The sequence below is a fragment of the Schistocerca piceifrons genome, chromosome X (genome assembly GCF_021461385.2).
Source record: "Schistocerca piceifrons isolate TAMUIC-IGC-003096 chromosome X, iqSchPice1.1, whole genome shotgun sequence".
NCBI lineage: Eukaryota > Metazoa > Arthropoda > Insecta > Orthoptera > Acrididae > Schistocerca > Schistocerca piceifrons.
In genome coordinates this window covers 231,931,185-231,945,477 of record NC_060149.1, presented here as the reverse complement: position 1 = coordinate 231,945,477, position 14,293 = coordinate 231,931,185, and the positions used below count along the sequence as shown (strand labels likewise).

The following is a 14,293-nucleotide window of genomic DNA, read 5'->3' as shown; positions in this document are numbered from 1 at the left end:
AAAATTCATCACCTCCTTACACGTATATCCCTTCGCCACGGCAATTTGTTTTAAAATACTTAGCTCCTTTTCTGCTTCCTGTTGGCTTAGTGGCAATCTTAGTAGCCTGTATACCATCGAAGTAAAATATGCCCATTTGTATCGCGGTGCGTGGCAAGAACGCTCATTGATAACTAAATCTGTACACGTATGTTTTCTGAATATGCTAAATTCATGCTTCCCATCTTTCTTTATTAGTGTTAAAGGTGGGGCACATATGGCTGCCTTAAAGCACTCAGTCACGAACATTGACCACAATTTCTTAAACAGACGGCAGCTGATTTGTGTACACGGTGATGGCGCCTGACGGCGACCCAAATGGGTTGGGTTTTGGGTTGTTTGGGGAAGGAGACCAGACAGCGAGGTCATCGGTCTCATCAGATTAGGGAAGGATGGGGAAGGAAGTCGGCCGTGCCCTTTGAGAGGAACCATCCCGGCATTTGCCTGGAGTGATTTAGGGAAATCACGGAAAACCTAAATCAGGATGGCCGGACGCGGGATTGAACCGTCGTCCTCCCGAATGCGAGTCCAGTGTCTAACCACTGCGCCACCTCGCTCGGTCCCGACCCAAATGGGTTCGACTGGATTTACATCAAACGAATTTCGTGGCTAAGACATCAACGTGAGTAAACTATCATGCTCCTGTAGCGCGATTCTGGCTTTGCGACATGGACAATTATACTGCTGGAAGATGACATTGCCGGCGGGGAAGATATTAAGCATAAAAGGGCACAGGTGGTCCACAGCTGTCAACATGTCTTCGACTATTACCACAGGTCCAATGCGAGTGCAGCAGAGTGCCTCCTGCAGCATAATACTGCTCCCATCAGTCTGCGTCCTTGGTGAGCTAAATAAATGGTTCAAATGGCTCTGAGCACTATGGGACTTAACATCTGTGGTCATCAGTCCCCTAGAACTTAGAACTACTTAAACCTAACTAACCTAAGGACATCACACACATCCATGCCCGAGGCAGGATTCGAACCTGCGACCGTAGCAGTCGCGCGGTTCCGGACTGAGCGCCTAGAACCGCTAGACCACCGCGGCCGGCTCTTGGTGAGCTGCACATTTCCAGCCGCCGTTCGTGTGGATGACGACTTTTGTGGAGACGACCATTGACCTGGTGTAACAAAAACGTAATTTACTGGACCAGGCGACACATCTCCATCGACCCACGGTCAATAGAAAAAATCCGCCGTGATCTGACAGCCGTGTTAAAAAACTGTTACGAAAGCACAGAGAGCTTCACTGTAAATTTAAATAAGGCCAAAGTCTCACGGACAAAAAAAATTAAACGAAGCCAAAATTAGCGCAAGGAGGCCCACGCGTGGATGATTCAACAAATTCGAGAGTAAAATTCTGCCTACCGATTTTACAGAAAATCTCAAGAAGTTTTTGTTTTATATTAAATCAGTAAACGGGTCGAAATGTCTGTCCAGACACTCCGTGGCCATAATGGCATTGAAAAGGACACGACGACACAGAAAAGGCCGAAATACTAAACGTCTGTTTTCAAAACTATTTCGTACAGGAAGATAACACTGTAGTGCCTCCTTTAAATCGTCCCCCGAACGACAAAATGGCTGATATCGAAATAAATGACCATGGGATAGACAAGCAATTGAAATCGGTCAACGGATGGATGGCCACTGGACCTGACGGGATAGCATGTGACAGAACTTGTATCTCTTCTAGCAGAAGTGTACCATAGGTCTTTGGTGGAGCGAAGTGTTCCTGATGATAGCAAAAAACGCGCACGTCATTCCCGTCCTCAAGGAAGGTCGTCTAACAGACGCACAAAACTATAAGCCTATATCTCTGACGTCGGTCAGTTGTACAATTTTAGAAAATGTTTTATTCTTGCGTATTAGGACTTTTCTGTAGGCCGAAAATCTCCTCTGTAGGAACCAAGATCGGTTCCGAAAACAACGATCGTGTGAGGTCGCTCTGTTCGTCCACGAAACACAGAAAGCAGTAAATACAGTCATCTAGGTGTATGCGTGTTCGTTGACTTCCGGAAGGCATTCAATACAGTTCAGTACTGCAGCCAAATGAACAAAATACTAGCGTACGGAATATCAGACAAACAGTGTGATTGGATTGAAAAGTTCCTTGCAATCAGAACACAGCTTGTCGTTCTGAATGGAGAGAAGTTTCCAAATGTGGAGGTGATTTCGGGCGTGCCTCAAGGGAGTGTTATAGGACAATTACGTTTCACGATACACATTGAGAATATTAATAAAATCGACAAACTGCAAGGACGGAATCCTGACCGGAAATGGAGGTAAAAAGGTCCTATGAACGTGTGTCGGGCAATGCATCGTTGTCAAGGAGATGGCGCTGACGGATGAAAGTTCCCCTGACTACGTGCCGTGTCTGTAGCCCACAGATGACGATTATGCAAACTGATGATGTCCTTTCTGGTAAAGGTTGCTTCGTCGGTAAAGAGAACTGATGACAGAGATCCCGTTATTGTGATGGTCTAGTGCAAAAACCATCGCCAAAATCCTTCCCATAGAGGGGAATCCGCTGCTGATAATCCTTGCACTCGTTGCAGGTGATAGGGATAGTAGTGATCGTCAGGTAGGATAGATGTAACCGTACTTAGGCTTACACCATGTTGGCGTTCCGGTTGTCAGGAGCTTGTTCTAGGGCTCGTCTCAATATACTGTAGAAGCCGGTCCTCCAAATCCGTTGAACGCCGCCTCCGTGCACGTTCGTCTGTCTGAAAGGAATCATGATCACACAAACGCCCAAAAAGGGCTTGAATTTGTGTGATGTGGTTGGTGTCTGTGAGGGTACTTGTTTGGGTACAGCCGTGCTGCCTTTCGTCCATTTCGCCGGCCACGGTGGTCTAGCGGTTCTAGGCGCTCAGTCCGGAACCGCGCGACTGCTACGGTCGCAGGTTCGAATCCTGCCTCGGGCATGGATGTGTGTGATGTCCTTAGTTAGGTTTAAGTAGTTCTAAGTTCTAGGGGACTGATGACCACAGATGTTAAGTCCCATAGTGCTCAGAACCATTTTTTTTCGTCCATTTCCATATGCTTGGCCGTACACAAACACCATATCGGCTTGTTTCCGACATGAGTACTGGACCATTTTGCTGCTTACAGTACGCTGCGTCAATAACCAGCGTGCAACACACAAGGAACACACGGAACGTGGTTAGAGAAACTTTCACTTGTCAGCTCCATCTACCGTGGCAACGATGTATTTCCGAACACATTTTCATATGACCTTTTTTCCTCCATTTCTAGACAGGAATACGTACCTGCTGTTTTTCGGTTTTATTAATGTTCACCCTGTGTACAGATGACCAAATAGGCAACGTCGGAAGTTCCACGAGGCTTTTCCTCGCGGATAACGCTGTTGCATATGGAGAAGTCGCAACGCTAGAAAACTGTAGTGAAATGCAGGAAACCCCGGAGAGGATCGACTCTTGGTGCAGGGAGTGGCAATCGACCCTCAGCATACACAAATGTAACGCATTGCGAATAAATAGGCAGAAGAACATTTATTGTGTGATTACACAACAGCAGAGCAATGAATGGAAGCAGTTATTTCCATAAAATACTTCATTGTATGCGTACGGAGCGATTCCAAACGGAACGACCACATACAATCAGTCGCGAGTAAGGTTGATGCTTGACTGAGATTCTTTAAAAGAATCCTCAGGAAATGTAGGCCATGAACAAAGGATGTGGCTTACAAAACATTCAGATAGGACTGATAGATAAAATGGAAAAGATCGAAAGAAGAATGGCGCATTTCGTTACAGATTCATTTAGTAAGCACGAAAGCGTCACAGAGATGATAACCAACTCCAGTGGCACACGCTGCAAGACAGGCGTTCCGCATCACGGTGTGGATGGAAGTTGAAGTCTCTAGAGCGTACGGTACTATAAGAGTCAACAAATCTATTGCTCCTCGTACGTATATCTCGCGAAAAGACCATGAGGATAAAATTAGCCCAAAGGGAGGTTTATCGGCAATCGCTCTTCCCGTGAACTACGCGCCAGGAAAGAAGAGGGGTGGAGGGGGAGGGGGAGTGAATGATGTGACAGTGGTACACAAAGTACCCTCCGTCACATGCCGCAGGATGGTTTGCGGAATACAGATTTAGACCACACTGCCATTCATTATCCTAATCAGAAATTGTGTGTAAGCCATCCTCTACCCTCCTACATTGACTCAACGACAACTCTTCCCGTATGCTACAGCGTCATCAGCGAACATTCACTCTTTACAGTCGAACGGTCTATCAAGCTTTCCTGTGCACTACTGAGGATAACCTCGTCTCTGATGAGCAGTAGCTGCACATTGAAGATTTAAGGTGAGGCATTGCTGCCTTTTTAAAAATAAAATTAACTGGCGAAAGTCTTTATAAAAACAGAGCTGTTAGCTTTACTGAAAATACATGGACGTGCGTTATCATGAAGCAGCAGCACCCTTGGCGCACCATTCCAAAACGCTGGTTTTCGACAGATATGCTGCCCCATACACATTCTTGGTTCACCGATGGATTCTACCGATGGAAGTCATTCGGTAGCAAAAGAAGAATAACAGTACGTTGGTTCTACGTGGACGCATTTGGTAATAACGTCGCCATAGTTCACGTTCCCACATTTATCGCACGAAAGTCGTTAACACACGAATGCCACACTAATCCCTTGTGTGCAGGGAGGAGACCCCCCCAAGAGGGATCATTGCCGACAAAATTTTATTAAATAAATTTTCCATGCATAATGTTCGGCCGTTGCTCATTGGGCATACTGTGGTGGAAGGTGCTGGCCGGAAGACCATGGTCGGCACATTCCTGCCACGTGCTCCTCGGTCAGACTCAAGTCCCACGGGTTGGTTGCGCTGACGGCGGTACGCTACTAGCAAGGCGCATTGGCGGAATCAATCCTCCAATCAGAGACTAATCATGTGATCACGTGGGGACGCGGCCGGGAGCGGCGAGGGCGGCTTGGAAACAGCTCCGCGCTCTCTTAGCTTCAGACCTCGGCCCCGAGTAGTCGCTTCAAATGGTTCAAATGGCTCTGAGCACTATGGGACTTAACATCTGCGGTCATCAGTTCCCTAGAACTTAGAACTACTTAAACCTAACTAATCTAAGGACATCACACACATCCATGCCCGAGGCAGGATTCGAACCTGCGACCGTAGCAACAGCGCGGTTCCGGACTGAAGCGCCTAGAACCGCTAGACCACCGCGGCCGGCGAGTAGTCGCTCCTCTAGCCTCTGCCTCTCTGATGAGCAGACGGCAACCCCTCTTGGGGCTGCTCAGCCCTACGTAGGCACCAATGTATCATCGTTACAGGAATAAACTGGGTCCATTCCACTTCATTACTTTTCATTTTACAACGCCCTCCGCTCCTGACCTCTATCCTGGCGAACACTTGCCTACATGTCGGTGTTTTCCGAAAAACTTGTAAGGGTGTTACGGGGTAGGTTGTGCTTAGAAATAACTGTTAAGAAAAAAGTTCGATAGACTGCGACGTTTCCGAATTAATTAGCAATGAAGTTAGTCAATCACGCCATTGCGCGCGCAAATTCAAGTGGTCCACCAAAGGCGGTGTCGCCAAACGTGTTCTTCGGTTGGTTTCCTAAAATCGAACAAGAGATACAAAAATTGGACGTGAGACTGTAGTAAGGATCGAACCCCATACAGAGGCTGAGCAGTCTTGTGCGCTATCAACAACTATCTGAGAAAAACTGACATTAAATGCATCTTATGGGCAGCTTGAATTTGCACGCGCAACGGCCTTATTGGCTAACTTGAATAGTTAGCTCGGAAACGAGCAACGTATCGAATTTTTTTATTAACAATTATTTCCCAACAAACGTACCCTGTAGAAGCTTTACAAGGGTTTCTGACCACCCTGTATACCCACGTCGAAGCCGCGCCACGTTACATATACGCTGCAGCATCGGCCTCAAAACGGATCGCCCTTTATACAGTGAGGTGACGAAAGTAATGGGATAGCGATATGCACATATACAGATGACGGTAGCATAGCGTACACAAGGTATAAAACAGCATGTATTGGTGGAGTTGTCATTCGTGCTCAGTTGATTCATGTGAAAATGTTACTGACAGACTTTGATCGCAGAATGGTAGTTGGAACTAGGCGCGTGTGACATTCCGTTTCTGAAATTGTCAGAGAACTGAATTTTACAAGATCTGTATTGCCGAGAATATCAAATTTTATGCATTACCTCTCACCACGGACAACGCTGTGACCAACGGCCTTCACTTAACAACCGAGAACACCGGCACTTACGTAGAGTTGTCAGTTAGTGGCATTCGTGTGTTACCGACGTGCTTGCGGTAAAAGCAGGAACGTGAACTATGGTGACGTTATTACCAAACGCGTCCAAACAGGATCAGCATACTGTTATTCTTTCCTTCTCTACCGAAGGACTAACAGACAAGCAACACTGCGCGAAATAACCGCAGAAATCAATGTGGGACGTGCGATGAACGTATCCGCTTAGCCAGTAGGGTGAAATTCTGCATTAATGGGCTATGGTAGCAGACTACCGACGCGAGTGGCTTTGCTAAAAGCACGACAGCGCCAGCAGCGCCTCTCCTTGGTTCTTGAGCAAATTGGTTGAACATTAGACGACTGGAAAACCATGGCCTGGGCAGATGAACCCCGATTTCAGTTGTTAAGAGCTGATGGCTGCGTTCGAGTGCGGCGCAGACCTTAAGAAGTCACGGACCAAAGTTGTCAGCCAGGCACTGTGCAAGCTGGTAGTGACTCCAGATGATATGGGCTGTGTTCGCATGGAATGGGTTGGGTCCCCTGATGCAACTGAACGGATCATTGACTGGTAATGGTCATGGTCGGCTACTTGCAGACCATTTGCAACCATTCAGTTCTCAAACAACGATGTCATATCACCGCTCCACAATTGTTCGCGATTGGTTTGAAAAATATTCTGGACAATTTGAGCGAATGATTTGGCCACCAAAATGCCCGACATGAATCCCACTGAAAATTTATTTCTGCAGCGGACTTCCAGCGACTTGTTCGGTTCATGCTACGCCGGGTCGCTGCACAACGACGGGCATAAGGGGGTCCGACACGATATTATGAGGTAAACCATGACTATCTTCGCCTAAGTGTAAGTGTATGTGTGAGAAGAGGGGAGAAGCTGATAGATAGGAGCCTTGGCATGGAGAGAAAATGGAGTACTTTGTGAAAGATGGAAGGAGGGTAGATCTCTGAGAGGATTTCATGGCCTGGTAGTGGATGATGTTTACAGTTTAGTTGGAATAGGATATGCAGAGTGTTTAGGTAAAGGTTGGTAAGCTGGTATGTGTTTGCTCAAGCGCAGAACAAAACAAGGACTGATAATCATGAATGAAACGATAGAATGGGTGGTGCCAAGTTTGCAGGGAGTGTAGGAAATTAGGAGGAGTTCAGTGTGGGAGATACGAGAGTTCACGTAGGAACCTAGTGGAGAATCGTAAACGGTACAGAGGGCGAGGCGGAGTGCGTGGCGTTTGAGGATCCGAAGCAAGTGGTGAAACTGTGGTGGACCCGAAACCCAGAAGACAGTGCCATAAGAGGGGATTAAGGCGTTGTAGGTGTGAAGTATTGTGAAGGGATGCAATCCTAATGACGGTCGGTTTGCAGTTTTAGCCATTTATTCTACTGATTAACGAACGGTGCAGAGAATACAGCAACAATACTTTTTGTGCTACCTCTGTGTTTATCATGAAACTCTTTTATGGCTAAGGCCTATGTCGTGTTGAGTCTCTACTGTGGGAGCGAATAAAGACCTCAGTGAACTGTTTTATTGGTTACTATCGGCTGCTAGAAAAGAAGAGGCGTCTTTAGAAGCGAAAATAAATGGAGAAGCTAACTACGCCTTGGCATCGGCGGCAAGAATCGATGCGCGCTGGCGGCGCGTCGCGGCGCTGGCGTCGGCCGGGAGGCGCTGCGGTCGTTGCAGCCAGCCCCGCCCGTCAGTCGCGGCCCAGCGGCCGGCGCGAGCAGACGTAGTCATGTGCGCGCGCCCCCACCGGCGGCCCGCCGGCGCCTGAGCGCTGCCGACGCCTCGGATGAGATGCGGGATGCGCCGGGCTGCCTTCCGCCTGCTGCTCCTGGTCCTGCTCCTCGCTCCCGCAGGTAGACAGCGCCGCCCGGAGCTGGCCGATGCCAAATCGATCAGAGATACGTTACGTGCTGTAGCAGGCGGGATCCTCACGTGACGTGCACTCACTCTGTAACGAAACACGAGAAAGTACTTCCGAAACATTTCAGCCCAGTTCCTGCCGTAAATACCAACAGTTACGGCAAGTAGCTGTTAGCTAATGTTCATTGCGGACTGAGGGTTATCTCGAGGAGAAATTTTAAAGAAACTGGTCAAAGAAAGATATTAAACTCATCCCCGAAAGCCAATTACTATGTCCACGACTACTGATTCACTTCTATTAGCTGCAGTGTAAACAAGTGATTTGCTTCTTGAATACTAATGTACTAAGCAGTAAAACAGATTTTGATTGGAAACATTTGTTACAAATATTCTACACCGGTACCATTATTTTGGATTGATAATGCTCTATAAATCTAAGAGCCAGTGCGATACAGATGCTGTGGCTAACGTAAATATTATTGTTATTGTGTTGCTTTTTCCCACGTCTTACGGGCACTTTTTACTTTAGGCTTCTGGAACGGTACTCGCGTCATATATTTACTTACAGTTCATAAGAATTTCTCGTTTTGAATGACAACATTATTCCGCTGTGCACGACACGCAAAGACTAATTACAGGACAAAAGGTTATGATACGACCGTAGAATACTTTGGCAACAAGGTGACATAAGGTTTGCTGTATTTGTTTGATCTTCCAGAAAAAACTGTGCAGTATCTTATACTGTCGGAAATTTTTTGAAAGTACTGTACTTTCGTGTTTGACAAAAAAATTTTCCTCCAAGGGGAAAAGTCAAACAATTAGTTCTTAGGAGTCAAGAATTTTGAAACTCAGAAGGAGATCTCTGTCACTGAATTAACGAATGTATTAACGATTTACCTTCTGCCCAATAAACGACAGTGCAGAATTGTGGTTCATACACTAGAAATGGCATTTTTGAGCGACGGAAGGTGACTCCTCTGCAGCAAAGTTAAAAATGTAATGTTTCTTTTACTGTCTCTGCTTGTGTGATTCGACTGAAAGTTATTTTGGAATAAAAAATTGGAAGATGGAGAATCCTGAAGGAGTTGCCTAAGAAGTTGATGAAATAACAAATTTCGTTTTCTGATGTTTGTCTGGTCCCTCCTAACAATGGGAAAGGGCGATTCATTCAAATCCAGCTTCATTACCCTTATTCGTCCTTTCTGACATCCTTAATCTGTGTGTATCGCAAATCTCTGTTTATGTAATACGTAAGCGCCTGGATCTCGTATATCTGCTGTCATGCTTATTTGGTACTTCTGGTTAAGGAGAACAATAAAAGGACGATCGGCTATAGGAATGAATACAGCAATAATCTAAAATATAGAATAGCAGAATTTATTTATGGATAGTCGAAGCAAAGAACACGTAAAACAATGGATTCTGTTAGTGAAACGTTGACGAGGAAGTGTTTTTTTATATCACGCTTAACCACTCCGTCACTGCGCATTGGAGATGAAAGTGTAGACCAATTGACAATAATGATACAAGGTACTGATAGACAGCTTTTTAAAGGAACTATAGTAGACTTCGCCTGAAAGTATGTGCAGACGCGATGGAACGTTTACATCAAGATGGCCGGGTTCAAACTGAGTTAAGTGTTTTAACCATTAAGGAAACTTGTACATTTAGCTGGAGTTAGCTTGTATGGTCATCGGAAACAAAGCCGATAGTTTTCTATGTATATACTTTCAATAAATACAGGGAATGGTACTACGATTAGAAATATGATTCCCCAGAAGTTTGCTAATTTTATGGAACGAAGGTGAAATGGTTTATGAGTGTTCTCTAGATTACACACGTATGAATTAACAAGTCAGAAAGGCGGATTGGTGGTAGGAATATTGATTCATACGCAACCGGCGCTTTGATTTGGGAATAAAGTTTATTTTCCCAATTTAATACACCATTTTCAAACGTGTTTGTTAAGTGTACACCTGTTGTCCTATTGTGGCGCACGGCAGGATATAAACGCTTACTCGTTGAGACTTCCAAGGATGTTGGAGGAAATTTGTCGTACAAGTTTGTTAGGGTTTAGTTTTCCGTCGATAGGGAGGTCAATTGCGACGGAGAAAAAGCTCATTTCTTGAAGGAACAATCACTTCATAAGTCTCCGTTTACTTAGTGAAACAGCGGGAAACCCAAATCCGGAAGCTGGTACGGTTATTTGAATGTTGATGTATCTCACACACTGTGCTTGCACGCTCGGTGACTTGGTCATGAACTGCTTGAAGGAAGCGTTGAAGTAATGTCTACATCGATTAAAGATAATACAGCTGAGGTAAATTGAGATTTCCGAAATGGGATTCAAGCTACACTACTGGCCATTAAAACTGCTACACCAAGAAGAAATGCACATGATAAACGGGTATTCATTGGGCAAATATATTATACTAGAACTGACATGTGATTACATTTTCACGCAATTTGGGTGCATAGATCCCGAGAAATCAGTACCCAGAACAACCACCTCTGGCCGTAATAACGGCCTTGATACGCCTGGGCATTGAGTCAAACAGAGCTTGGATGGTGTGTACAGTTACAGCTGCCCATGCAGCTTCAACACGATACCACAGTTCAAGAGTAGTGACTGTCGTGTTGTGACGAGCCATTTGCTCGGCCACCACTGACCAGACGTTTTCAATCGGTGAGAGATGTGGAGAATGTGCTAGCCAGGGCAGCAGTCGAACATTTTCTGTTTCCAGAAAGGCCCGTACAGGACCTGCAACATGCGGTCGCGCATTATCCTGCAGAAATGTAGGGTTTCACAGGGATCGAATGAAGGGTACAGCCACGGGTCGTAATACATCTGAAATGTAACGTCGACTGTTCAAAGTGCCGTCAATGCGAACAAGAGGTGACCGAGACGTGCAACCAACGGCATCCCATACCATCACGCCGGGTGATACGCCAGTATGACGATGACGAATACACGCTTCCAATGTGCGTTCACCGCGATGTCGCCAAACAAGGATGCGACCATCACGATGCTGTAAACAGAACCTGGAGTCATCCGAAAAAATGACGTTTTGCCATTCGTGCACCCAGGTTCGTCGTTGAGTACACTATCGCAGGCGCTCCTGTCTGTGATGCAGCGTCAAGGGTAACAGCAGCCATGGTCTCCGAGCTGATAGTCCATGCTGCTGCAAACGTCGTCGAACTGTTCGTGCAGATGGTTGTTGTCCTGAAAACGTCCCCATCTGTTGACTCAGGGATCGAGACGTGGCTGCACGATCTGTTACAGCCATGCAGATAAGAAGCACGTCATCTCGACTGCTAGTTATAGGAGGCCGTTGAGATCCAGAACGGCGTTCCGTATTACCCTTCTGAACCCACTGATTCCATATTCTGCTAACAGTCATTGGATCTGAACTAACGCGAGCAGCAATGTCGCGATACGATAAATCGCAATCGCGATATGCTACACTCCGACCTTTATCAAAGTCGGAAACGTGATGGTACGCATTTCTCCTCTTCACACGAGGCATCGCAACAACGTTTCACCTGGCAACGCCGGTCAACAGCTGTTTGTGTATGAGAAATTGGTTGGAAACTTTCCTCATGTGGGCACGTTGTAGGTGTCGCCACCGGCGCCAACCTTATGTGAATGCTGTGAAAAGCTAATCATTTGCTTATCACAGCATCTTCTTCCTGTCGGTTAAATTTCGCTTATGTTGCTCGTCATCTTCGTGGTATAGCAATTTTAATGGGCAGTAGTGTATTTTTTACTAAATATAATCCAATGTTTGATCGCTGAGCCATTGAGTCAGATCTTGGCATTCCTTTATCATTTCTGCGTATCTGCGTTACATTTCTGAAAAATAATTACCGGAACTGAAGCTCATGCCGCAAGGAAGGTAAACATCGAAGGGAACAGCTAAAGAAATGAGAAACTATTATTTTGAAACTTTTTATAAACTACGTGACAAAACCGTGGCCGTATGAAAATACAGGCGAATTTTTAGTGAAAGTAGAAACAGCGCCCCATCAAGTATATAAGTGGTCCAACTAAAAAACATTCATAATTATTTATGTACTACACGAATATGTAATAAAAAATGGGGGTTCTTATTTAAAAAAAACGCAGTTGATATCCGTTTGACCTATGGCAGCGCCATCTAGCGGGCCAACCATAGCGCCATCTGGTTTCCCCCTTCAAGCTAGACAAGTTCCGTTCTTTGTAGTTTTTTCGGTTGACGCTTATTTCGTGAGATTTTTGGCCTGGTCACGATCAATGGACCACCACATATATATATATATATATATATATGTGTGTGTGTGTGTTTTGTTCTATACTAAAGTATCTCTTAAATTGCAAAAATATCTATCCTAGCTTTTAATTTTGACCAGTATGAAGAAATTCAGCGGCATAAATCAGTGTCTCTGAAACGACGCAGAATTTTCAACGGCCTCATCATCCCAAGAGACATTCACCTCAGATGAAGACTGCTGACATCTTGTGGCGTTTCCGCACTGATGTTAACAACTTCCATGGGTGGTGGAAATGGTGCAAATACATCAGTTTTAAACAGAGAACTATGGTCTGGTAATGTCTAAGAGCAATGTTAAGAAGCTAAATCTATTGTGGAATAACACTGCTAGTGGAATACGAAAACCTTGGAAACACGGATTTACGAGGTAATAAAACAATTCATTGGAACATTGTAGGGTAGGCAAACCAACAAGTGGGCATATGCCATGAGACACGGGGGCGTGAATACCACTAATGCACTGCAAATGGTTTGCTAGTGGTCCCAACATGACGGAGTCACAGATGAAAGTGCACCTGCTGGTCGCAAATATGGAATATATGATTCTGTTTAGTAACTAGCTTGTTCATCTGATTTGGACGCACGTCGTTTCTTCCTGTGGGTTCGTGAGAAATGTTTTATGTATGAGACGCCCGTCGAGACTGAAGATCTTCTGGTGCGAATTCTCGCTGCCTGTGGCATTCTTTAAAAACTTTGGGGTTTATCGAATGGACACGATGGAACGTTGTGCTACGTTGTCATACGCGCAAAACAGCAGTATGATGTTGGATTCATCTGCTGTGGTGAGTGTAGCACCTTGTGCAAATAAATACAATAAAAATGTCAGCTAGGATTTTTAACATTAACAGACCAACGGTAATTTCATATTTTGTCGTACAAATTTGTACTCAGACGTTTGTGGACCAGGATGACCTGCCTCAAATTGATACATTAGATCTTCTTCATCGAGAAAACTACCTCAGTGAGCTATTGGATTGATATTCAAGAGTACGGCAGTTCAGACCCCTTTGCGCCATCCTGATTTAGGTTTTCCTTGGTTTTCCTTATTCTACTGGCGAAAAGTCCGTGTGGTTACTTTGAAAACTCGCTGGACAATTTCGAGATTTTGCTCCGCTCTAATGGTCTCATCGTCGACGTAACGTTAAATTTTTTCTTCTTCAACTATTCCAACTTCCCTGAAAGCTTGAATCATCATCGCGGAACACCCTTTATATGTTACATAAATGTGTTCAGCCGACTGAAGCTGAGCCTGCCAGTTTGAAACGGCCAGTTTCATTGTTTAATAGATATTTATACGTATTACTAAAGTCCCCCGTCGCATTTTTCTGTGAATCTGTGTATGAAAGCTAATCCCAGGAATTACTAAAGGGATTTTGATATGGTTTTCACTGATATAGACAGACTGATCAAGACGAGGGTTTGTGTATATAATTTGCAATTATAGTAACGATGAATGTGTAATGTGTGATATACTGTTATCTGTACCATATTTATTTGGCGTTTGGAGAGACATCTCGTGGCAATGACGGGAACCAGCTGGTCGGTTACAGAGGTGGTGGTACGTGGTGGGAAAAGCAGTAAGGCTAACAGCCACTGCAACGCCTGATAACAGGAAAACTTGACCTGAATCTATACATATATTCTGTAAATATCATAAATGGTTCAAATGGCTCTGAGCACAATGGGACTTAACATCTGAGGCCATCAGTCTCCTAGAACTTAGGCCTACTTAAACCTAACAAATCTAAGGTCATCACACACATCCATGCCCGAGGCAGGATTTGAACCTGCG

The 14,293-nt window shown here is 45.1% G+C and overlaps 1 protein-coding gene across 2 annotated transcripts in view; it reads left to right on the top strand.

The window, feature by feature from the left end:
- Positions 1-8,041: 8,041 nt before the first annotated feature.
- The window catches only part of LOC124721797 (protein turtle homolog B-like), a 406,195-nt gene continuing 399,943 nt past the window's right edge, over positions 8,042-14,293 (top strand). For both annotated transcript variants that reach the window (XM_047246920.1, XM_047246919.1), the window contains exon 1: positions 8,042-8,184. In XM_047246920.1, coding sequence (XP_047102876.1) covers positions 8,118-8,184 — 67 coding nt within the window. In that variant the 5' untranslated portion in view covers positions 8,042-8,117. The remainder of the gene's footprint in view (positions 8,185-14,293) is intronic.